Below are 26,303 nucleotides of genomic sequence, written 5' to 3'. Positions count from 1 at the left end.
CATCTTCCCCTCCCCTCCCCTCATGGGCCCATCCACTTTGGTTCTGAACAGCACAATGATTACTAATAGTTTTAAATATTCAATCATCTACTTCAATGGAGGTAACAGCCCACTCTCACATTCTCTCTTATCTCTGATACGTGAAGAGCGGCAACTCGTGGCAGGAAAAGAATGATCAAGCTTTTGTTATAAGATGTTTAAAAATAAAGGGTTCAATAACCCTAAAAGTAACTCAAGTATTTCCTCCTGGGTCCCCCAGCATTAACTTGACAATGATCTATAAATGCAGGACAAAATGGTGGTGGTACAACCCTTTCCAGGAGACTTAGCCGAACTGAAATCCAAATTTACAGGGGATTCCCAGATGACCAAGACACGGGGCCACCCTATGCAGCGTGACCACCATATTTTCACTGCCCAGGCTACGAGACACGACAGCACACCGGCTTCCCACAGACTGCGTGACCCATTCCCTGCTAGCGCGGGCAGGCGACACCCCAGGCGAGGCGGCGGGAGGGCAGGGGCAGCTGAGGGGGCGGCTGCACCCCCCGAGCTGCCGCTGCCTCGGCCCTCTCCCATCCCAGGGAGACGCCTGGGCTCCCGGGGCCTCCACCCCACGGCCTGGGCCCTCCTCAGCGCCCGGAGTGCACAGGTGCTCCTGCGACCCAGCCAGCCACCACCGGCTTGGGGAGAACGCTGGGACGCGAGAAGGGCGTTAAAACCAAACTTTAAAAACTATAAATAAAAATAATAACTGCAAATACATAAAAATAGCCGGAAACGCTTATAAATAAATACGACTAAATAAATGAATGCTTAAAAATAAATACGACTAAATAAATGAATGCTACGAATGACTCGCAGGGCGACGCGGGGAGTTTAGCGTGAGCCCAGGCAGGCGTCGGCGGGAGATCCCCGCCCCGCGGCCGGGCGCTGGGGCCGGGGCCGGGGCCGGGCGCTGGGGCCGGGCACTGCCGCTGGGGCCGGGTGGTGCTGGGGCCGGGGCCGGGGCCGGGCGCTGGGGCAGGGCGCTGCCGCTGGGGCCGGGTGCTGGGGCCGGGGCCGGGGCCGGACGCTGGGGCAGGGCGCTGCCGCTGGGGCCGGGCGCTGGGGCCGGGGCCGGGCGCTGGGGCCGGGCGCTGCCGCTGGGGCCGGGTGCTGGGGCCGGGGCCGGGGCCGGGGCCGGGCGCTGGGGCAGGGCGCTGCCGCTGGGGCCGGGGCCGGGGCCGGGCGCTGGGCGGCGGGCGGCACGGCGCATGCGGCGGGCGGGGGCGGGCGGCGGCGGCGGCGGCGCCCATTGGCAGCGCCGGGCGCGGCGGCCCCGCGTTCCTGGAAAGTTCTTGGAAATGGATCAAAGGCGTTTCCGCGAACACGCGCGGCGGCGGCGGCGGCTCCGCACGGCCGGCAGCGCCCCGCGGCCCGCCCTGCCCTGCCCGCCCTCCCCTCCCGGGAGGGCTCGGCTCCCTCCCCTCCCCTCCCCCGGCGAGCGGTGCTGACATCAACGCGGCCGTTATGGACACATCTATTTATACCGTGTCTCTCTCGCTCTCCCTTTCCCCCCCCCGCGAGGCTGATATCGGAAGAGTGATGTGAATACAATACGATTCCAGGAATCCCTCACTTCCTGGAACAGATTAAAAGGGGCAAACAAAAGATTACTTAGTAGGGTTTTTTTTTTCTCGGAGCTTCATTACTTCTGGAGTCAGTGAAAAAGCAGGTTGCTGCTCCGCCGGCTCTCTTCCCCCAAGCATTCGGGGAGATATTATTTATTGATATCTATTTATTATTATTTCAGAGTGCTCTGAATATTTTTTCTAAAAGATTGCTCTGAAGGAAGATTATTTCCTCTTTAAATATATGTAATTTCCCTTTTCTCTGGTTATTTTTAAAACTTTTTTTGTCGTCGTCTTCTGAAAAGCAGAACGAGAATACATTATTTTTCTAAAGCACTGAGAGTACACGCATTTTCCTGGCCAAAGTTGCTAAACAATCTGCAAAGTCTTTCTCGGACAGCCTGATTCGCCTTCTGCTCGGCTTTCTCTGTGTCTGAAACACAACCTACTGCGGAAGGGGTTTGCTGGGACTCTCCAGCCTTCTCTTGCCGTGAACCCCTGACCAGAGGCTGGAACTAGCTTGCTCCTTCTGGGAAGCGAAGAAAAAGACGGGAAGAAAAAAAGAGAAGAGGAGAAAGCATTTCCCACCTTCTTGAAGGCTTCATGCTTTTCCCTTGGTCCAGGAGTGACATGATCCTCTGTGTTCAGGGGTAAGATACTTTGCGACCACCTTTTAAAAGCTGTGGTTTGATAATTGTAATTAGTAAGATTCCCTGGGACAGTTTTTCAGCTCGTGTGAGTTGCCATGTGTGATTGTAATGGAATGGGAATGACTTAGGCTGGGTGAGTGCTAAGTTGTGCGTGTGTGTCCTGTCTCCCTGCTTTTTAGATTCCATGGCCAAAATCACAGGACCATAGAGGATTCCTGATTTCCATGTTTTCTATTGCTGAAAAACTACATGGTATTCAAAGTCTTTGGGGGAGTAAAAATGAGTAAAAACTTGGAGCATGTTGTTCAGTGTGTGTGCAGCACCAGCGGGGACACAAACTCAAGACTGTAGGTGTTCTCTAATGTCCCGGTGGAAACAAACTGCTTACAAGGAAAAGCTTCCCCGGACTTCAGACGTTTTGTCCATTTCTAAGTAAATATTTACGCTAAACACATAATTTCCTCTTTCTGTTGCTTTTATGGGTAAGATGAAATGTATGTACATATATACAGACTTACCCATACACAGCATTCTGTAGAATGAAGGCCATAGGGGGCACATATATAGTTACACCAACTTTGTTCAGTATAACAGGTAACATCCAAGTCCCTTCTCTGGTACTGGTGTCTGGTCTCGGTGTGTTGGCACTTCAGTGTCTGTATGATCAGCTCAGGTCATCAACATGCTTAAATACCTGGTCTGCAGGAATCAGCCAGCATTTTTACACATGCTGCATATTTGGAAAGTGTCAGCATTTGTTTCAGCCCGAGCCGTAATGCCGGTATTACCCATCCCTCCCACCCTCAGCGGATTTTCCTCAGAGGCAATGTGTTTGCCTTGTCTGCTTTCAAAGACTAAAGCACGGGGATTTTTCTGCCATTTTCCCCCAAAATCTGTTCCACAGACAAGCAGAGCTCATGCTTACCAATACTTTCCTACTACTCAAGTGGGTTTGTTTTCACTCTCATTTTCAGTCTACTGCTGCAAAAGGAACTAATTTTTTAACTTAGGCTTTGTGAAACCCTTATCTGAAGCTTTTCTCCAGGGTTAACATACCAGAGCTACTGCTTCCCTTCACCCACTAAGAACTTGTTATGTAGCCAGATGTGTAGATGGTTGTCTCTTAATATCTTTTTTTTATGACCATTTATTGCTCAGTTTTCATTATCCTCCAGGATTTCATATATCCTGGGCTCCATACTCTCCCTCCTCTTCAGACCAAGCTCCCATGGGAGTCTTGGGATGTGGCTGATGGAAGGGAGAGCAGCTCGACACACTTTTTCTTGTGCTATTTGTGCTGTGTTACAAAGTTTAGCTTATCAGCAAAGTAACTACAAAGCTAACACTAAATGATGTCAGACGTATCTGATTCTCTTGAACTTTCTTGGCTTTCCAAGGCTTTTTGAAACGCTAATTGCCAAAGCACAAGGAAGTTAATTTGTTGTTTCTCTCCAGACTCCACACAGTCTACCAGCTAGACATGCCAAATTTTATATATTTGTTTTCTTCCTCATCGCAGCTGTTGTACTAACACCTTACTCTGTTCAGTCCTGATCCTCCACATCTCTCCTCTACTTTCTTTCTTACAAAACCTAATTATTTTCGAATACTTACTTTGCCCCATTAAAGGGCTGACTTTTTCATGTCCGCATACCTCTTTCAACATGTCCTTATCCCAGCAAACTCTTCTTATCCCTCTTGCAAATGTACTTGCATTAAAAGTTGTAGTCTGCCATTACTCACTGATCCCTCTGCTCTCCCCTTCCTATGCTTGGAGCTGCTCTGGTCACAGCAGCAGCTCTTTTTTCTTCAACCTGCGTACAAAGTTGTTTAGGACACCAGCACCTCCCAGTCTATGAGAATTTCTAATCCCACCGTGCTCCTTTGAGACTACAGCTGCACTAGGACTTTTTGTAGGGGAAGGAGGGGCATAAGGCAGGTAGATAGAAGGAAAACAGAAAGAGTATAAGCACGGCCCTTCTCTGGCTGCAGTGGAAGAATCTCCGCAGTGACTGCCTGGGGTTTGGGCTCCTTCAGCTTCAGGTGGCAGAAAGTGTAAGGCAGCAGAGAGCGAGCACAGTGGGAAACCTCATCTCAACCACATGGGCTCTTGCTTCAGAGAGACCCACAGTGGCTTTATAAAAGAAACCTACTGACAAATTCACATCGTTGATGTGTCTTTTGGAGGACCAAACTGTGAACTGGTACAGCCCTTGAAATTAACAACTTTCTGCAGTGAAACAGGAGTACGTTTCCCCAGGTAGCTTTGCTCTCTCTCCCTTCCTTCCCAGTCTCTTAGCCAATTCTTAATTTCCTCTCCAAAGTAGCTATATAAAAAGAAAAAAAAGTAGTTCCATGCTAGGAATGAGAAAAGTTTTCTTCCTGTTCAAATCCTTTCTCAAAGGGAAGGCCAGAAAATTTTTCCAGGAGAAAATAAGTTCAGAGAGATTTGGAATTTGGACTGTGGTATTCAAGTTCTGGGGAGTGAGTGGGCAATGAGTGGTGCGGGACTGACTTCACTCAACATTGTTCACAGTCATTTTCAGCTCAGTGAGCAGTCGGTATAAGAATGCACCCAAGAGAGAATGCTCTGCCAACGGTCCTGTGTAACACCCTCTTTGCACAGCGAGAACTATTATATTAGGTTCGGTACAGTGAAGAATCTGGTTTGTAGTCCTCCTTGCTCAAAAAGGCGGGAAACGGAGAATCAGGAATCTCCTTTCCCCAGGAAGGCAGGTAGCTAGACATTTGTGAAGACCATGACATTAAGAGGGAGACATCCAAAGATCTTTAAAAATGCACCCCTCAACACCTGCAAATGTAGCTCAGGTGGGACTTAAAAGAGAACTCAGAGGTTTCCCAATGGCGATCTCCAGGTATAAAAGTATATTCAGATCCACTGTTCTGTGAAAGCCACTGAAAACGCAGTCCCTGTGATCAATGGTGCCTGGTGAAGATAAAGGGCCAGCAATCAGTTATTAGGTTTGGCTTCCTACCCATGAATAGACATTAAGAAATGAGGATCAAATGCCATGAATGCCAAGTAGATATCCTGCTTCTGAAATGTGATTTGACATATGGAAAAAGGAAGAATGTTCTTTTCTAAATACCAATGGAATAGGAGAAGCATAGGTAGGAGCACCCATGGCCCATGAGAGCTCCAGGCTTTGTGAAACCGCACTTAGATGCTGAATAGCTCCACTAACACTATCTTTAGGCCACAGAGGGATTAATGTTCATAGCAGCCCAGTCATGGCAGAACCTCCTACCGCTGTAATCCTGCAGGGATTACAGTTGCACCGAGATCTCTGTCGTGCCGTTGAACGCTAGGGTTTGTGTAGTGCAGAGGCTTGGCTAGAACAAGAATTCCCATTATTCTACTACAAGATCAGTTCACCCTGAGTTCTAGCAGACACATTTAGGATCAGGTCAACCTTGAGCAGAAAGCGGGTAGGGCAAAACCCAAGCTATTCCCCATTCTGCTTCTAATTATATTACAGTAAATGACTAACAAACCCACTGGCAGAAAAAGAAATGCTCCAGCGTTGTAATGATATAAGCGAAGCTGTAATGCTGCTATGAACCTTATTGCCTCTGAAACTACATGTTAAAAGGCAGCATCTAAAAATATCAGGTTTCAAATCAACCTAAATTGCAAGATAGACCACCTTTTACAAGGCGAAAGAGGCCAACTCTCTCTCCCTGTTTCTATGGGCTTATCTTTACCTGTCTGAGTTTTTCCCCCTTGCCTCTCTCTGTTTGAAACATAATCATATTGAGGATCTGTTTACAAAACATAACATGTAGTACAATGTAGCATGCACTGAACAGATACGGCAACCTATTTCAAGGCAAGGAAAAATAGCAGAGTATGCCCTTTATTTCAGACCTCATCCTTTGCTGGCAGAGGAGAAGATCAGGAGACTGTCACTCAGGGGCATTGCGGTGGATTTGTCAGAGCCGATCATGCAGCCTCTCCCAGTTATGGCCTTCCAGGAGGAGTCTGCGCCTGCCTTTGCAGCACCAGTTCCAGACAGCAACCCACCTCAGACACGAGACCCCGAAGAAGACCTTCTCTGCATTGCAAAGACCTTCTCCTATCTGCGAGAATCTGGTAAGGCTCAACTCACAAAGTCAAGGGGTCAGAAGGCTGCAGGGAGCCAACTCTGCAATCTGAGCTCCAGGAAGGATCTCCTGGTCCCACTTCAGATAGGAACCTGGTCCTGTCACAGCCATGGCTGCCTCTTGTGGATGCAGCAAGTGTATTTTCAGTCTCTACAAACTTTTATCGTGAGTTACTAATGTAAGCAAAAGCTTTGTCTTTTATAACTGAATCAGGAGAAAGAACTGCAAAAATGCCCCTCTTTCTCTGTAAACTACAGTAGCTGCAAAAGCAGTCATCCCCATCCCAAGCCTCAGCACAGCAATGACAAGCATAGGTAGGAAACCTGGGTACGTCCCAAGCCCTGAACTCAGTAGGCTTCGAGGCTTCTCTAAATACACTGCCAGTCCTTTAATATGTTCTTTCCCTAACAAGTTCCTTCTGGGATCCTTTTCCAGGTTGGTACTGGGGATCTATCACTGCCAGCGAGGCCAAGCAGCATCTCCAAAAGATGCCTGAGGGCACCTTCCTGGTACGGGACAGCACCCACCCCAGCTACCTGTTCACACTTTCTGTCAAGACAAATCGAGGTCCCACCAACGTGCGCATCGAATACACTGACAGCAAGTTCCGGCTAGACTCAAACTACTTGTCCAAACCTCGCATCCTGGCCTTCCCAGATGTGGTCAGTCTTATCCAGCATTATGTCATGTCCTGCACAATGGAAAGCAAGAATGAGGCTCCTTACCCGCCTCCATCTCCTCTACCTCCCATGCAAAAAGAGATGGCAGCAGCTGCAGTACACTTGAAACTCATCCGGCCGCTCAGCCGCAAAGACAACATCCCCAGCCTACAGCACCTGTGCCGGCTACAGATTAACAAGTCTACAGCTGACGTGGACCAGCTCCCTCTACCTAGGCGGATGGGGGACTATTTGAAGCAATACCCTTTCCAACTCTGAAGCATGGCCATTATATCTCAGGCATGACAGACAGGGACAGAAATAAGAGAACTTCGTGTCTTTGTCCCGCTAAAGCGCGGCATCAGGTGGGCACAGTAAAGACCTGATTATCAGCAGAGACTGCATCCATCTTTCCTCTCCCTTTCTGTCTAAATCCATTCCAGCACCAGGGAGGAGTTGGTTGTTTCAGTGAACAACGGGACACAATCTGAGCTCTGAACCTCAGGCTGCGCTGACAGTGGCTGTGAGAAAGTGCTGTAGGCATGTGCACACTACTTGAATTTCAGAGTCGCTGTGACACCGGACATGTTAACATTGTTATTTTTGCTATTTATTTCCATGGCAGTTTCTCTCCTCATGGTATTTTAAAAGCACCTTTTACTTTATTGGTTTTTTTGTTTCTTTTTCTTTTGTGGAATTAGAGATAGAATAAAGGCTCCCAGCCAACTGGCAGCCAAAGATCTGTGGGAATTTGGATTTGGATTCACATCCAAATAGTACCTGTTTGAGCCTGTCCCTGTAACAGGTCACAGGAGTCCACATCCAAGCTCCCCCAGACTTCTGGGGTATGTGGGACTCAGATGACTGTATCTAGACCCACCTCTACAGAGGTAAAGAATATTTTTTTTTCTTCCTTAGCTACAGAGGGCTGGGTATCGTAACCTCAAAGCACATGCGTAGCAGCTTGTGCATCTCCCAGAGATGCATGCTGCGTCACAGGTTTTGGACAGGAGACTTCATTGAGGAAGCCCTTCTTCCTTGAGAGCTTTAAGCAGAGATTCTGGATATTGAGCTTGGGCCAGGGGGCACTCATCCCGTTTTTTTTCATCTTCCCCATCTCCAAAGGCAGTTTGTGACAAAATATTTAGAAACAAGTAATCGGAAACCCAACTTTCTTATTTGCAGGCAGAGGGATTTGGTTTCAGAGCACTCTGCATCTGGCTCGCCTTTTGGAAGTGCTGTTCCCTGACAGTGCTCTTGCCTTGAGAGACATGGGGCAAGAATGAGGTCTCCTTGACCAGGGGTTCAGAGACAGCTCTGCTGAGCTGCACCAAAGACACACACAGCTTCAGGATATTTACTTATTTATTTCTGGGGGGTAACAAGTTAGAAGCACCTCAGCAGAAAGAGCTGCCCTTCCTCTCGGCCAATACAGTGCCAAACTGCCAGTTGCTCTGCTTCTGCCAGAGTTATTCAGAAGCCATGCGGCTTCAATCATCAGAGCTAGGATCTAGCACACACTGGAAACCACAGTTCAACTTTTCTGTTTGCCACGGTCCAGACCTCTCCTGTCCCTTTCTCTAACTTGCACATTTGTTATCCTTAATTAAATTTTTTCCTCTGGGTTTACTTCTCACACCCCTGCAAATGAAGCACAATGGCTCTCCCTTGCTCTTCTGTGGACAGGAGGGATAAACAGCCGATGGGATCTGCCCAAAAACAAGTGTAGACAGAGAAGTTGTCCCTTCCTCTTCTTTCACATGATCCCATCGCCCTTCTAGCCTGTAGGAGCCAGTCCATGCCACTGAGTGAGAGTAGAGAAGGGAACAGACAGATCTAGAGAAATTATCTTCTGGCTTCTTTTGCCCCTAAGGCCCCATAACTTGATCAAGCATGAACCCATATTAAAGATTCCTCGTTCATCCCTCCCTGGGACTGTCTCTCTAAGGCTCTGTAAATTAGAAGAGACAAATCCTAGCTATACCTGAGGGTTGAGAGACAAGGTGGAAAAGGATAGGATGGTGACCCAGGAGACAAGCTCAAAACATGGGTGGAGTTTCTTCCACCCTAACTTAAAGCTGCCCAAAAGGACGAGATGGCCTGATGTGCTTAGTCAGTGTCCTTTTTTTTTCCTCCCCATTTATACAAGTTTGTGCTCTTGCAAGCTTTGTTTTTGATACTTTGATGATTGACAGCGTGCACGTGTGATGTCAGGTTTGCTTTTTATTATATCCTTCCCCCTTGCCCCAAATGGCAGGAACCGTGGGAAGGTACTGATTGAGAATGAAAACTTAGAAGGCAAAACAAAAAAGAAAAACTTTTTTTTTTTTTTTTTTAATAATATAAACCATAAACCACTGAAAAGGCTTCCTTTTATCCAAACACCTCTATCTGCCTGAGGACACTGGGAACAAGGAAACTACAGCTCTTCAAGGAGCAGCAGTGATCTCAGGAAGCCCACATGGCTCAGCCACAGGCTTGGTAGCTACAGCATGTGAAAAATCAGTTTGAGAAATGTACAGCAGGAAAGGGCAAGTTGTTCAGCGCTCTGAAACTTGCCTCCTACTTGATCTTTTCTCTGTTGGGGGTAATGAGGAAATCTAGCTTGGCAGGTTTGACCTCATTGCCCCAGGAGAGCCCAGCCAAAACGGCAGAAGCATGTAACAAGAATGAATGCCTGGTTAATCCCCCAGCAGGACGATGCAGAGGCTAAGCTGAAGGCTGTAAGCCCGTATGGGCAGGGACCATCTCTGTTACGTGTTTGTTCCGCATCTAGCACAATAGGGTTCTCTAGGTGCTACTGCAATACAAAGAATAAACAATACAGTTACTCCAAAAAGTCAGTTTCTTCTATCTTGAGACAGTTTGTTAAAAATAATTTGACTTGGATTTTAAATAAACATTTTAAATATATTTTAAAGCCACTTGATGTAGAAGTCTTTGGTAAAATCCAAATGGATTAACTCATTTCCTATTCACAGAAATTCTCGCCAAGAAGACCAGACAAACTCCTGACCACTTTTTTCAAACAAGACACAAAAACTTTTAACAAAAAGAAAAGTCCTTCAGATACTGGGAGAGTTAACACCAAAATCATCATCAGCGTGGGCCTGGTTTCTACTGCACACAGACGAGCAGCAGCAGACCCCAAGTCCCAAGTTACCAAGAGCTTAAGGAACGTTCTTTAACGATGCAGAAAAACACAGGAATGATTTTTGTATTGTTTCTGTGTGCCATAGAAAACCATTACAACCTAGGGGAAAGGAGATGGAATGTAAGTGGAAGTTTGGCAACTTGTTTCTAGCCAGCTTCAAGTTGGCCCCAAAGAAAAATTCTGTTCACGGTAGTGTTGAAAGATGAGTTCACAAAAGGCAGACCATGATTCGGATGCGAGACTCACGGCACCAGCTTTTTCCTCATGTTCTGCTGCCACTAGGCCTCAGTCTCCCCATGTTTGCAGTCTGGCCCAGCACCCCTTCATCACCTCACGCGCCAGACAGCGGGCGAGGAAACCACCAGGGAGCTGGATCTGCCCTACGGTGTCAGAGGGAGACAGAGGCCACCCCATCTGTCCTGCCTCCATGAAAGGCTGGGAATACACTGAGGGAACCCCACTACTGGCACATGACTCCACTGTAGCTGCTTTGCACTCACTTCCCAGGAGAGATGCTCATGCCACAGTCCCCCCATCCTGCCCAAAGCAAGGCACGGCATGCTCTCAACCACTGGAAACAATAAAACATGCTCAGAAAAAACCAAGCTCAACTAGTTCCTCTCCATCATTCTCTCTTTCTGAATCCACTGTCTTCAAAGTTCAAAATACGGCTTCAAAGCATTACTGAAGCACATGCTGTCCTTGCGATGCCAGTCATGGGGCTGGCATTCACTAGCAAACATCACTGTTTCCACAACCTCCTCAACGTGAGAGTCCATGGCTAGATTTCCACTGCACACCAACCAGGAAATGTTGGCAACGGAATAATCTGCTCAAGTTTAAGCTGTTAAACAAATCACGTCCCTCTTGGTTTTACGGGAAATGTGGAAAGCGAGCTAGACAGGGTAGAAACAAAACACAATCAAAGTAAGTGGAAAAATGAAAACAAAAGGAAGGAAAATTTGCATCCATCTTTAAAAGGGAACTTTGAGAACCCTGGAAAATACTGAAAAGAAAGACACAGCATTTCTGACACGTTATTAAGTAATTTCTTAATTTCTTAGCTGGGCTAAACTCTCCCTAGCTACATATATAAAATCCTCCCTTTCCACAGATTGAAGGCAGAAACAATTGGCATGAGTCAAGCCAATACATAACTGCAGTTACACATGGTTTTACTGCATCGGCTGTTATCTTAACGACTCCCACTCCTGCATCTTCAGCACATTTTGTTAAAGCAAACAGGTTCGTGTTCTGAGAACTCCTGTGCCAAACCTCCGTGCAGACTGAACTGATTTTTACAATTGAGTTCCACATCTCTGGAAGCAGGAGCATTCGTGGAAATGCAGACTGACCTTTATAATCACTGAAGTACAGGTGCAACGCCTCTCCCAGCGACACCTGTATAGTTTGCTGAGCCAATGCACGACGATTTTCTTGGATTCTCTCTTGCTTTGTAGTTTCTGACTACAGATGGAAACATGGATGTGAAGCCCTCACTTTAGAGTCTGAAAAGCAGACTGATAGGATCAGGAATAGAAATCCCAGTCCATGACTGAAACCATGCTACCATGGCTCACTGCCACAGCAGAAATACCCTGCAGTTTGTCAGGCACATATGGTATCATTTTCTGTTTTAAATAATCAGCCTTCTGAAACAGCAACACATGCAAGGAAAAATAACCCGTTTATGTGCACATGTTCCTATCCTCTCAAACTTACTGAAATCTTATTCCTTTCCCCAGATCCTCACACAGCATTTCCCCAGATCCCAGAAGTGCACAACTGCCCTTAGCCCAAGCCAGATGAACCAGCAAGAAATGAAGTGAATCAGCAGAGTGTATTTAATTCTCTTATGACAGACATGGTCAGGCGTTTCCAGGTATCAGCCTATTACACAGCATTTCTAGTCCAACTTCCATTGTCAGTCTTACCTGCTACCTACGAAATTAAGAAAATTAAGATCAAAATTAACTGGACACTCTATGTATGGCTCTTCTGCTCTATCAAATCATGTTCTCATGTTCAAATCTGTCAGAAGCCAATTATCACAGTCCTTTCCTGTTTCTCCCTAATGACTGCTGCAACACTTGCAATCCTCATGGAAATGCACTATTCTTTTCCCCACTCCTGAACTCATCAGCAGTCCAAAGGTCTGGAGCATGGGGTAAAGCAATATCCAGTAAAGATGTGCCAGGGCAACTTTGGATGCCAAGTAACATCTTCCAACTCACTCAGTTCCTAGCAGCATCGTCACAACATCTATGTCTCATTTTCAGTGAACCCCACCTATCATTCACAGGAGAAAATGAAAGAAAAAACCATCAGACTAGGCAGTTGCTTGTGAAACAAACCAACCAAATGTAAAAATGAAATACTATTCAAAGAGATCTGCCCTGTCCTTGGGCAGAAACGTTCATCCTTTTGCCTTTTTCTGTTCACAGCAAGCTAGCATTGAATTTTTAAGAGGGAGTACAAGGGAACCCAGTCCTGCCAGTATTGCCTAACGGCATGATAGCAAAAAGAGGGCTATGCAGTTGCTAAGTGCATTGATAACACGTTCAGACTCAGACTAATTTCTTTTGAGACACGTCTATTTTCCACCCACACCCAGTCCTGCCTATTTATTTTTTTATAATCACGGGTGCCAGAGTGTCAGGGAATAGGAACGCGTGGAGGCATGGTTTTATCTGGAGGCTAATGCTGCCTCATGTGAACCCCTTTTTGATCTTCCACTTACGCTTCCTGAGAAACACAACGATCGTGTGGCTTCTGTTACACACTGCACAAACAAGTAAGGCAAGTGGCCTTCGGGAGCAGGCATAATGCTGCAACATCAATCAGACATCCGTCATCACCTCTGCTATACATCAAAAAACAAATTAAAGAAAAATGACAAAGTGGGCCTCGGAATAAAATTAGAGGTTTTCCGTATTCACATCACGTAGACGGATGAGTGTACACAAACATACTCTTCCAAATTTTAGCAAGAACGTGTTTTTTTTTTTACTTGAAAAAAGGTTATATTGTTCAAAGGAAAAGGCTACTGGTAGGCAAAATGTAGACCAGACAGAAGAAAAATCATTCTAACAGCTTCACTGTTTGCCTGGGCAATAAACTTCAAAAGGAAAGTATGAAAAGGATTCCTGTAAGTAAAATGCAATTTGGGTTTTACATAATAACATAAAAGTCTTAACATAATAATTTAGAGGGCTTTTGGATTGGAAACAGGAGGGAATACAGCAAAGCTTCAGAACTTTAGCTAATATTCATTAAGGATGAGATTCAACAAAAAAGGAAATTTTACTGTAAATCATTGGTGGCTTCATCCTTGCAATTTCTTTTCAATCAGCTGTGGTAGTGGTCACAACTGGTGACACGTTGTTGGGCTAGATGGCCCACAGGTCAGCTCCACATAGAGCTGGTCTTGCATTCTTGCAAAATCATCATTTGAATAATTTAAATATAGAAAAGACCAGACCCCAGAGAAAGCAGCCTGCCCCAGCAGAGGGAAGGATCCAGTCAGAACTGCTCCCAGTCTGACATACCAACCTAGATTTGCAGAAAAGGGTTTCCTTTTGCTAACAGGAACCACTCTCACCCTTTTGCTCCCCCTTCTCAGACCTTACTGGCAAGGGTTTTCTCCTGAACGCCATTACTTCCTAAATGAGGTGTAACTGCACTTTGCAGCAGCTCAGGTTTGAATTGTAAAAATGAATTCAATGTCAGTTTTTGTAAAAATAGCTATTTTAAGAGCACTCTATCTAGGCAGGAAAGGCATTTGCTCTATGGTATCCCTATGCAACTACAGTGACACTAAAAACTTGAAATAATACTGGCTACTGCAGCATTAGATTGTCCAAACATATAATCAGAGACTTGGTATTTCTCAAAAACCTAAATATGCCAGATGGAAGGACAAAGGAAGAGCTGGTCAACCAAAAATCAGTGGCAGAGCTCAGCCAGGACTCAAGTTTCTCGGACTCCAGCCCGGCAGTCTGCGTAACTGCATCATGTGATTGCCTTGATCTAGAAGATACGCTGCAACTTTTCCAATTGCGGCTGTTGGAGAAGTGCTGCTCTTACTGAAACAGCCCTGCCTGTGAAACCTGTAAAACAAAATGGGCTAAATCCAGGTTCGTTTCTCATTGAGCATGATGGAAATGCACTTACTTCAGGGCTGAATTTGGTCCACTTGATATTCCAGGTTTTACAGCCAAGGATTTTATCCCTGGTGTAATTCTGATGTGAATTTGGCTTTAGAGGAAACCGTAACACTGAAGTGCAGCTTACTTAATACAAGAAAAACCTTCCTTCACACACTGCCCCACCAGCATGCACAAACCCTAACCTGGACATTTCTTTATTAAAAGCAAAAGGAAAGCTCATTGTGCGTTGTACAGTTAAGTTCTGGCTTCACTTGAATTCACCTACAAATATGCCAGTCAGAACATTTGCAATGCCACTCTGGGATGTAACCATTAGTCTGTGGAAAACTGAGCAGATGAACCTGTATTGATCTCAGCAAACTCATTTCGCATTGGCTAAGACAGAGATTTCAGTGATGACAACTCCTAAACCCAACAGATCTAGGTTATATTTGTGACAAAGAGACAGCAAGACCCAGTGCTAAGCTCCTGGGGCACCCGTCCCATCCAACTGTCCCTTGCTGCTTGTTCTTCATAGGCTGACTCAATGCAAACCAGCAGAGAGATTTAATAGCTGATCAGAGAGACTGTATATTCTTTAATGTCAGAACTGTCTCTTCCCCAGAACAGCAATATGGTTTGAAATCTAGTTTACAGAAGGCAGAGCCGTGTTTATACTTGTCAGAAGTTACCCAACTTGGCAACGATACTTCCCGTCATGCAAGTGTCATCGCAGTCATTGCCAAACACTGCAGAGGCAGAGTTCAAAACACTACCTCCAAGCCTGTAAATATGTTGAAGAAACATGTTGCACAGCGCACATGCTATGTGTTTGCACATGTCTGAAAGTGTTAAATAGTAGTAAAAGGTGTTGTTATGATTAAAATGTAAATCTGAAAAAGCTTAAAACATGACCTAATATTATTTCCAGGGAACCTTTTGGAAAATCTCTATAACTCTTTTTGAAAATACCTCCTTCATTTCTAAGCCTTTGGTTTTGGAATACTCCTTACATTCTTCTAAGACTCTTTGCAATTCACCCCTATAATTCCCTTCGCTCCAGTCCTGTGCTATGAAAGCCATCTTGGCTGAGAGGCGCTGGGCAACATTTCGGAAAGAACATGTACAAAATAGCATTGCAAGACTGCTGGAATGAGGCGGATCAGCCCCCGTACAGGGCCAACATGGGGACTCCATACTACTCTCTTCTTTCCAAGAATATAGGCGATTGAAGGCTTTCCTGTGCATGCAAAACCTTTTCTTGCTGGTCAAATCCTGAGGAGTGGGGTTAGCGTGACCTGCCAGGCTGCTGACTCAGGGGTATGCAGAAACAGCAGTTCCAAGCAAGGGTGTGCAAATGTCGTAATAACCTCAGTGCCTCAGGATACTGAAAACTAGCAGGGAGGAAGAGTTTGGTCATTAAGGTAGTGGGGAAACACTTTGCTGCAGAAGTCGTTGATTCTGTTACCAAGTGAATAGCTGCACTTTCCACTTTCAATGTAGACCACTCAGACAACACAAATCAGACTGGTATGCCACTCCTACAGCTGCCTGTTACTCGATTCAGTCCGTCTCTCTTCATCCACACCATTTTTGGTCCGACATACTCGTGCAGCCCCAGGCTGCACATAACCTTCTAGCTTATATGGGTTAAGGGAAGACTTTCATCGTGCCTTGCCAATCTGTGTTTCAGGCAGGGAGGAGGCCAGATCTGCACACTCCCTAGTATGCAAGTCCCTCTTGTTCGGATGTGCTGCACGAAGAAGGTACCTGAAGGCTATTATTTTTTAGATCCCTTAGCTTTCTACTGCCTGGCTGTATAACACAGCCTGTCTTACCTGAAAAGATGAGCCTTTATTACACAAAACAGTACAAATCAGGCACACAGCCAAAACCAAAATAACTCACATTAGTGTCACAGTGTGACGTGGACTTGTGTAGCAAGTGAAAATGTCACATGCTGGCTTCTGTTGTTTCCAAACATAAAAGTGTATTAGCAGATTTTGACAGAAAATATGCACTGAACATCATGTTGGTATTGCTTCTTCATAAAAATCATGGCTTCAAAGGAAGGATCCATCACAACTACTGGAAGTGGAAATACTCCACTCAGTTTTCGATGGGAAGAGAGGTGAGTTCAGAAAGAGACAGTCCACTCTATAACACAATCAGATAACCCCTGCCACATGTTATCAATCCAGTCCTACTTGACTAATAAACAATAAAAATAATTATCTTGCTTATGCTTTTTACCCTGTTTGCAGAAGGCAACAAGCAGATTTCATATGTTAATTTTGCAGTTTATTTTGTATTTTTCTTTTGGCCTACTATCACTCTAATAATCACCTCCTTTCTTTCAGCTCTTCTAAGAGGAATTAGCTGATGGAAGAGCAGTACTCCTGTCAAAGAGCTTCTTAAACTGAAGACAATCCTTTTCCTGCGAGCCAAAAGAAACATTCTCTTCTTACTAAGGGAAATAGGTAACTGTCAAAGAAGCTGTTTCTTAATTATCTCTTCCCATTCCTCCAGCAGCAGCAGCCAGCATCCCTCTTCAGCCTATTACTTAGGTGGAATTAAAACCCCAAAGGCTTACGCCAAATGCTGTGTATCCTGTAGTGATCCCTATACCTAGCATCATTAATTCTTACTGGAGCAAAAAGGAAAGCTCTCAAAATTGTCTCTGCAGTTATTGACAAAACAAATGACTTAATGAAAAGGGAACATGTTATGGACACTGGTGGATTCTAGGTAGCCAGCTATCTATCTCATGTAATGACCCAACAAATACAGGATGACGTAGCTAGCTGAGGTCAACATTCCTCATAGGGTTTACCTTGACCAGCTACAGAGATATAAATATTCCCCGTGCCTTGCTGTTCCAGTATGTTTGCTTTCTACGACGGGCACTTCAAAAGACAGTATCTCAGGAAACCAAAGTATAAAGGAATTATTTTTTTTACCCTTGCCCTCCAGCCTTCCTATGGCTGATATAATCAGTACAGCAGCGCTGTTTTGGAGACAATTAATGATTAAAGCCTACAAAAGGAAGCACTTCAAATTATGTCAGGGAACACTGATTTTTCATGTATCTTTTGCCTTGTAGAGATGGCTTTTTGATGCAAAGGGAGTTGAAGTTAAATGAGACTTATATGTTATGCTGTCAACTAAAGGAAAAGGGGAAAAACCAAACCAGGCCCTTTACCATCTCTGCCATTAAGGCATTCATGCCAGTTGGAACCATTGCCAAAGAAAGAGCCCAGCTCATTCCTGTGGAAGACAACCCCAAAATCATTCATGTGTGTTTATGTGTGTGTGTTTGTGTGAAGAATGCTAGCGATCGAATATTGTTCACATCATAGGCTTTCTTCAGCTTCATCTTCCAGACACAGTTTCTAAACTTCGGGATCGGTATGTATGCTGAGATGATTCTATTAAAAATCAACATGAAACATGTTCTGAAGTCTTACTCCGTGGACACAAACCTCTTAACTTGCCCCCTATCCTGAAAGAATCATGGCTGTGATACTTTCTCACAGCAACAAGGAAAAGGAACACGGATACTAGCAAACCTATGAATAGTTAAAGCAATGGAGTCAGTATAGCAAAATGGCAAAGACATCAGCAATCTGCATAGAAAAGTCTCTGGATAATTTTTTTTTAATTTGATTATTTAAATCTATGAACCCCAGCAACTTTGTTTCTTCTTCTTGTTCTTTTCAGGTTCAGGGAACACAAGGAAAACTGGCAGATACAGCACGTTTCCTCTTTTGTTCCCCTGAGGCAGAGAGATGTTGGGGCTTTGTGTGCCGCCTCCATGGCCTCCAGTGGGGAGGCAGGAACTGAAAGGCTGAGGACACAAGGACTGCATATACATCTCCTACATGGTACTGGACAGAAGTCCCTGGATGAGCGGAGTTTTCATGTCATTCCTCCTTTCTGTTCCCTGTAATGGTGAGCTGCTTCCACATCACCAGAAAATATCAGCAATACAAAACTATCAGTGGTGGACTGACCTTGAGACAGACAAAGGCAGCAACAAAATTCAGCAGCTGAGGACAAAGGGGGACTATTAAACTTCAAACCCCACAGAGTTACCAAGTAACAATTTAATGTCTATTTTAAAATGACAGCTCTCCCTGCAGAAAGTAGGTCATTTCTTCAACGTCAAATTCAAACCAGACAGACCATAGCTGTATTCACTTAAACCAGTTATTCTAGCTATCAGGCAGTTCCTGTTGCTATCCTAAGCTAAAAGTAATCTTCTGCATCTTATTCAAAATCCTTTGAACAATCCAAGAACAGAGGATGCATTCAAATCATTCCTTTATCCCCAGGGATGACACGGGACTACATCAACGCTTCACGTTTGGTCAGTAGATTTACACGCGGAGACGAGGGCTGCCCCTGGGTGGCCTGGGGAGGTCCCCTGGGTGAGGGACACAGGGGACCAAACTGAGCTCAGGTCCCCCGGTCTCCCTCCTCTGACCTAAAACCTCAGCTCGAATCCTCGCACAGAGCCCCAGGCCACGCGCCCGGCTGGGAACGCCACAACGGGAATGCCCTCTACGAACAATGGGCAAAAAGCCCGTCACCAAAATTAATGCGGCACTACCCAAGCTTGAAGAGTCTCCTGCAGTGCAATTTAAAAACAACCTCAAAAACAATTCTGGAGAAATGATTACGGCCAGTGCACAAAGGGGTTGGTTCTCTGCGCTACCGCCTCCGCTGAGGTCAAACCGATACAAGTAACCTTAACGAAAAGAAAGTCAGGCCCAAAGCTATTCTGTACAAAGGTGACTTTTTCTTGCCCTCTGCAATTCTGCCTCAAACCCTAGCGAGAACTATTTGTAAGAGGCCCAACCTCCCTTCTCCCCAGCACTGCCAGAGAAGAGACAAGTCCATCAGACCGGTAGGACAATAGAGGAAAGCACAAGTGACTTAACTAAATCTTTTCTCTTGTCCCTAGGGCAATCAAGCACATATCCCCATGCAGAGAAAAAACCCCACATTTCTAAGCCTGGCTTTATAAGCTCAGGAACTAAAGCTGTCTCCTGGGCTCCTAACCATATAAGGTCTTCCCTTGGTCCTTTCCCTCTCAAATGGAAAACACTCCAACTTGACCTCTCGTCCCACAGCTCGCACCCTGTATTGTTATTGCTCTTGCACAAATGCAAGCGCTCTGCTTGCCGGAGTGCTGAAGACAGCCCACCCTTTCCCTGTCGTGGTGGCGGGTAGCTCACTGCTGACTGCGATGAATCACAGTTGCTCTTTGGAAACTCACTCTGATTTAGCAGGAGCAGTGTAACATTAGAGTACCTGAACAGGTCTGACTCCTCACATCAGCTGATAAGCTTTTCATGGAAAGCTGGATTCTGTTACTAATTACATCTAGCTACACCCTTCTTATGACAAACACCTATTCCACCCAGCTTGACAGAAGTGACTAAGATGATTTGCTTGGAAAGAAACCAACTACAAAAGAGCATTTCCCTCCTGCTGTCTTCATACATCATATCTGATTACTTTCATTTCCCTGTGCTGTTAAATGTCAAGTACTTTTGTTATGTGTACACTTACTTTTTTGAGTCTCCAAAGCAGACCAAAGGAGCTTGGAAAGATAATTTTTTAATTGTACTCAACCTCCCCTGCTTGGAAAAGTACTTTTTGCCTCTTCCATATGATGCACTAGTATTTTGTGACGTATGCACAATACTGTGAACTTGATTTTCCTCCCATATTGTGGTAAATGTCGTGCCGCTCCCAGTTAAGTCACCCAAGCTATGGAAGTGTGTGGGAAAGGGGTGTCACACCCACTACGTGCAGCAGTGACTGCAGACAGCCTAAGAAAAGGCTTTGATGTAGAAATGGAGGAGCCAGTGGGGGAAACTCATGTTACTGGGGTGCTCATGCATCCTAGGGTGGGAAATGACAGCAGAGCCATTTCTGACTTCTCAATACCCAAGAAGCAGAGTTATATTTGCTGCTTGTTGAGCAGGATCCATCCACAGATCAAGTGTAACATCAACAGCTGCATGCCTCTTTCTTCTACTTAAACTTTGAAGAACCTTCCATGCAGGGATGAAAACAATTTAGATCTTAGTGCCAACAGGGCCTGCAGTCTGAGATGATGCTCGCCCTATGCTACAGGTGTGGGAATAAATCCTGAGTGGGTTATTTTTCAGGGCAACAGTCTGTCATGCTCGGAGCCTGGCAGAACCTGCAGGAGGATAGCATAGCCCTGCACTGTCAGAGTACCCTAAGTCCCCCACGGTTCTGGTCTCAGTTTCAGACATGAGGTAATTAAATCATTTCAGTGAGTTAGTAAATTACATAAAACCGACCTCTTGGAAGACACTGAGAGTATACAGAGAGCAGCAAGCACACTATAAATCCATGCACTGGCTTAGCACACTCTGACTTCTTGATAAAGACAAGCTCCTGAACTCAAGGCGGTTGAAGCCGTAGGCTTCAAAGGTTTGCTGTCTTCCTGCTGTGCAACACTCATGCAAAGCAGGTGCACGCATTTTCCTACACAGCAGTTTCAGTCTGACAGCAGCAAAGCAGGAGCACCTTCCCCTGCTTGCTCATGTCTCAGGCTGCACCCAGAGGACACTGCTGTCTGCACTCAAGGGCAAGCAAGCTGGGGTGGAAAACAACTTCTAGATCTTTCCTTTCCACTGCTGTCTTATTTCCAGATTGTAGCACAGGCAGATTTTTCATTTAATGTTAATTCCCTTAGGCCTCTGCTTACGAGGACTGAGGTGGTATTTTTCCCTTCTTCCCTGAATGCCCTCAAAACACTAGGCAAAAGGCATTTAGTCCAGGTAAAAGAAGATAGAAGCTTGAAGTGATTCTGTAAACATCAGAACATCTGTGGGATGACAATGATCCAAAAAGGTGAGAACAAGCCTTATCACCAGATCAGCCCAGAAGTACAAGCCAAGGAAAAGACCAAACCACAGCTATGAAATTTGCAATTCATGTTTGTTTCTTTAAAAGTAGAGAGGCAAGTACGGTGCAAGTAAAATAGTGAAAGGTGAAGGAAAACATCATACAAATGGGAATATGATCTAGAATTAAAAATCTGTAGTGTAAATAGGGAGTGGACAAGTTATCTGCTGAGCTTTTGGGTCTCCAGAAACGAGAAGAATGCTGACGGTACCCACAGGGTGCCCTGCGGCACACAGAAAAACCACAGAAGGACGGCCCAGTATCGTTACTGTGCACGATGATGGAGGAAGCATTAAGACCCTACTGATGAAGGATGTGATTGAAGCTATGGGCAGCACTGTCACTCCCTCCATTTCTCTGTCAGGCTGCAGAAAGGAAACTAAATGAGCTCTTAAAACCATCCGGTCTCAGTCAGCCCTCCCCCAGACTGTCGGGTTTCTGTGGAAAGCCCATTGCTCCCTGGGGTCATTTTCATTGCACTTCAGCTCTTCCAGGAACTCAGACATGCTGACAGCAGTCCCTCCTCTGCCAGACACCCAATCAGAGCACCAAGGGAGATTTTTCTAAGGAAGCTAATTGAATATGTTTTATTAAAAAGAAAAAAGAAAAAGAAAAAAAAAAAAACAAACAACCAACACTCACCGCTTCGCTCGACGGGCAAATTCTATGAAATATAGAAAACCCAGAGGGCAAGATGCTAGGCACAGGATCAGCTGGAAATATTGTTTAAGAAAAAGCTGATGATGAACTTTCCCTGGTGTCTGGAAGGGACATAAGACCCACACCTGGCCTGCACCTTACATCTTGTCAAAGGGGTGTCTCGGGTTGGGGATCAATGCCTGGAACGGGGGTAAGGTGGCAGTTTTACGCACTCTTTTCAGTGTGAGCTGTGGGGCAAAAAATGACTCAGAATTCACCATGTGACAGGAATTGCTATTCACTATGCAAACCCATCAGCAGTGATTAGCACACCGAAGTGGTGGAAGTAAGGCCAAGGACACTGAGCACACACTCTCTATTTGTAGAGCTCCAGTTGCCCTCTCTGTACTGTAATAACTCATAAAGCAACCTATCTTCCCGCTGCACTGAGGTTCTGAAATTAATCCCAACGTTACAAGGACACAGAGCACTGCAAGGTTGGGAGAGTCATACTTTGATTTCCTAAAAAGTGTGAGGGGATATACCACTGGGATATACAAGATGACCCCATTCAATCCCACCTATACTCTCTACAATCCCACTCAGAAGTGGAAGGCTGTCACAAAAGGGACCAGAGCACATGTGGGGCTGAATGGGAAGACACTCATCAGGCACCGGCCACGGTTTTACAGGCTTGGGGACACAGGGTCCCACAGAGAGCTACACTGCTCTTGGGACCCAAGCTGGTATCACCATGGATGTGTACTGAATGGACACAGAAGCTCAGATTAGCTCCGGTTTGAGCATCTCTGCAACATCACTTGTTGCAGCACGTGAACATTTCTACGGACTTTAGAGAATAGGACGCTCACTGCTGTAGGTCACAGGTATGGACGTAAAGATGGAGCAGATAGGAAACAAGCTTTGAAACCTCTTACACACCATAGCTCTCACTGCAGTTGCAAGATAAATAGAAACATAGCGACATACCACAGTTATTTATAGCAATTGGCTTTCTACAGATTTTTCATCTGAGGTTTTCTAAAGGCTTTATGAAAATGTGCCAAATTCAGCACAGGCGTAATTTTATCATGGCTAGAATTTATCCTTAATCCACATATTGATGCACAAGTCACTAAGGAACATATAGGAATTACTCCATACATCTCTATCCCACAAAACAAAGCAATTCATTACTAGGCAGCACCTCCAAACTACAGTTTGGAACTGGAAGTCAGGAAGTGTTCACAAGGAATTTACGGGGGTGAAACACATTATCCATAAATGTAGGCTGGACAGGATGCAAACATTATTGCTCACTTTTTTACATTATATTGTCCTGGGCTCTTTGACTATAAGTGCACATCTCTCCCATCTGAACAGAGGATCTCCAGTCCTGTGCAAGGTGAAGGGCTCAGGCACAGCTGAAAAGCAGATAATCGTCAAGTTGAAGGATGAACAGGGTTGAGATGTCTTCTTCAATGTCTCCCTGATACCTTCAATTTATGGGAATAAATTCACGCAAAGGCTTGTGTAGCTGCCAGATTCATGAATTCTATTTAAATTCCTCCAGCAGTTGCAACTAGAATACAGTGTTATCAAATTCCTAATATTTCTGAGCAGGAAACACCACAAATGGCCCACTGCAGATGTGGCTGCTCTCCCCAGGAAGACCTAGGAGCAGGGAAGGAGAGCTCAGTGCAGACATTCTCGCTGTAGCAGATTATCCAGCTGCAAAGGTACCAGACCGCACTGCACCGTGTGCACTTTCCTGCTCTGGTCTGCAGGCAGCATTGCTACGTCGCTGGAGCACCAGTAGGTCCTCTTGCCAAAGTGAGTTGTTGCTGGTAGGGTGCAAATCACGCAAACGCACCCCATTTGCATCCAGGCAGTTTTAGAGGCTCAGCATTTCCAGCTGTAGGGTTAGTGAGGGCTGTACCAGCTCAGGTTCAGCCTCTGCACTGATTTACTGTTATTACAGATGGTTTGTACAGCCTTTGAGCTGCTTAAACATCTCCTTTGGACTGAGAAGCACCAATAAAGGTTCTGCATCTTCCTGCAGGATATTGCGATGTTGCATTAGCGATGTTCCTAAACCTTTCACCTGACTCTGCTCTCTCCAAACTTCTCCCAGACAGTCTCATGCAACAGGAGAACAAACTAACAAGTGAGAAGGCAAACAAATAGGGAGAGATATGCAGTATCAGGAGGGAATATGATATGCAGTATCAGGAGGGAATTAATACATTGGCACTAGATCACGTTGCAACCATATGGTGCTGTGAATACCTTTGGAAGCTTCCCGTCCACTGCTGAGCAAGAAATCTGCACAGGCTTTTCCCAAACTGCACCCGAGAGCCAGTCCGCAGGGAAAAGCCTCTTCCAATGATAGTGCTAATTTCAGATCGGAGAGACGTCTCCCATGGCTAACAACACAGGCAGTCTCATGCCTTCTGCACCCTTCTTGGGTCACCACAAAGAGACAGGGACAGTTTTTAAACATTGCGCTGCAACTATTCCTGCTTCTTTCCAGCTGCTCCAAACTCCCTGCTCTGCCAGCCCTTGCTGTCAGCCTGCAGGTCCCATGGAGTCCAGCAAGCCGGATTTTCAGCTGCAACTCTTGGCATGACAATGGGCACAGAGAACACCCAAGAGGAAGAAGGGCAAAAGCTGCTTTACTCTAGGAGCCAAAATAGCATGTGGCACAATTCAGTTAGCCAACGTGCCAGGGACAGCCAGTCCAAGTTGCAGAGGATGCAGCCATGCTCAGATTCTGAACACCAGGAATTGCTCATCACTTGCAAGGAAACTTGCTCAGGCAGGGCATAACTATGCATTTAATGTCTGGAAGACAGGACAAAGGAAGTATTATAGCAATATATCTGTACGTTTAGGGAGAGATAGGATCTGCTTGCTTTAGGATACCAGTTTCCCAGAGGAAAAGCAAGCTGATCATCTTCCTTATCCTTCAGATTAGGTAATAAATTCATAAAAAGTTAACCCATTGATAGCTACTTCAAGGAATCATTGCACAGCTTGTTTGAAAGCTAACGTTGAGACTTTTTTCACCTTTTGGAGATGGGCATAATAAACAAGTTATATGCAAACTTCAAACCATACCTTTCCTAGAGGGAAAGTAAATAGCAAATGCAACAGTGGATGGATCAAAAATCACTCAAGACTTCACAAACAAAAATGATAATTGCTTTACTACTCTGCCACTGATCTGCGATGGCAGCAAGCAGTTTCTGTTATCAAAAAAACCCCCGCTACCTTGCAGTAAGTAACATCTGAAATGCAGGTTCTATCCACGTAAGCAGTAGCTGCTGACATTGCATATAACTGAGTGAATAATGACATGTGGCACCTGCGCATATTTGTGACAGTTGCAGTAATGGAAAGAGAGAAGCAATAATAATTAATTATTAAGCATTAATAATAATACTAATTTTTTTTTAACTTGGTATAGAATTTCTTGTCTTCCCTCAGCTCCATCCTGTCTCTTTGCTGCAGCAAAGCAACAAGTCACAAAACCAAGAAGGACTCCTGTGTATTTTAACCATGAGCCTGCACCCAAAAGGAGAATATTTGGTGAAGGAGGGAAAAACGGAGACATGAAAGAAAAAGCTATTTATGCTGTTCTAGCTACGTTCAGGCACAGTGAAGACATCCTAAAAGGCTTGGGAATAACTCCATTAAAGCAGAGCATCTATAAACAACCCAAATATATTGCACTCCCAGTCCCTCAAGGACTTAGCACAGAAAGGTAGCTAAAAAGAAACTGAACCTGTTAGGAGAAAAAGGAGGATTCCAGATGAAGAGTCTACAGGCAATCTTTGAAAGACGGCTGCTGAGTTTGTGCACTCTCATTTGTCAGAGCCTGCATCAACTACACACTAGCAAAAACTCAGGAGACCATGAAGAAGCTGTGACAAGGAATCATCCTCTACTAAGCATTCACCCTTGTAGTACAAAAGCACAACAGGGAGGAAGCAGCATGTACAGGGAGATGGGTTGAGGGAGGGTGAACTCTGGAGGGCCTGAATTCAGGATTTCAGATGCTTCCAGGTGAGCAAGAAGCATGCAGGACTCCCTCCACGCCGGGGGCAGGAAGGGTACTCCCAGTGTGGTCGGCAGAGCTGCTCCTGCCTGTGGCACCAGGAGATTCCCAAGTTCTGGTTTGGCCACCGGTCGCACACCCCCACTGCACCTTCCTCTCACGTAGCCCCGATGGCAGCGGTCTCTGCCCAGAGCTTCGCAGAGCACATGAAGTTATTAGAGGGAGATTATCCTAGCACAGCACTGCAACCCTTTTGTTATCTTTCTAGGAAAGAGTGAAGCCTTTTGATCTCCTACCAAAAACT

At 45.4% G+C, this 26,303-nt stretch overlaps 2 protein-coding genes across 2 annotated transcripts in view; one reads left to right on the top strand and one right to left on the bottom strand.

The window, feature by feature from the left end:
* Positions 1 to 26,303, bottom strand: part of MAPKAPK3 (MAPK activated protein kinase 3) — a 134,915-nt gene that overhangs the window by 57,297 nt on the left and 51,315 nt on the right. The window lies entirely within an intron of this gene.
* Positions 1,526 to 25,838, top strand: CISH (cytokine inducible SH2 containing protein). The gene is made up of 5 exons (XM_082322700.1): positions 1,526 to 2,263; positions 6,151 to 6,377; positions 6,824 to 16,480; positions 16,710 to 16,829; positions 18,070 to 25,838. Exons 1-3 carry the CDS (start codon positions 2,217 to 2,219, stop codon positions 7,324 to 7,326), a joined length of 777 nt encoding a protein of 258 aa, XP_082178826.1. The 5' UTR covers positions 1,526 to 2,216; the 3' UTR covers positions 7,327 to 16,480; positions 16,710 to 16,829; positions 18,070 to 25,838.

This window comes from Platalea leucorodia (genome assembly GCF_965183815.1).
Source record: "Platalea leucorodia genome assembly, chromosome: 9".
Classification (NCBI taxonomy): domain Eukaryota; kingdom Metazoa; phylum Chordata; class Aves; order Pelecaniformes; family Threskiornithidae; genus Platalea; species Platalea leucorodia.
Note: the sequence above shows the minus strand (reverse complement) of the source record. Positions and strands in the feature narration are given on the sequence as shown.

Coding starts and splice junctions, on each gene's coding strand:
- CISH (XM_082322700.1), top strand. CDS start 2,217: ATGCTTTTCCCTTGGTCCAGGAGTGACATGATCCTCTGTGTTCAGGG. Junction 2,264..6,150: donor ATGATCCTCTGTGTTCAGGG/GTAAGATACTTT, acceptor CCTTTATTTCAG/ACCTCATCCTTTGCTGGCAG. Junction 6,378..6,823: donor CTCCTATCTGCGAGAATCTG/GTAAGGCTCAAC, acceptor ATCCTTTTCCAG/GTTGGTACTGGGGATCTATC.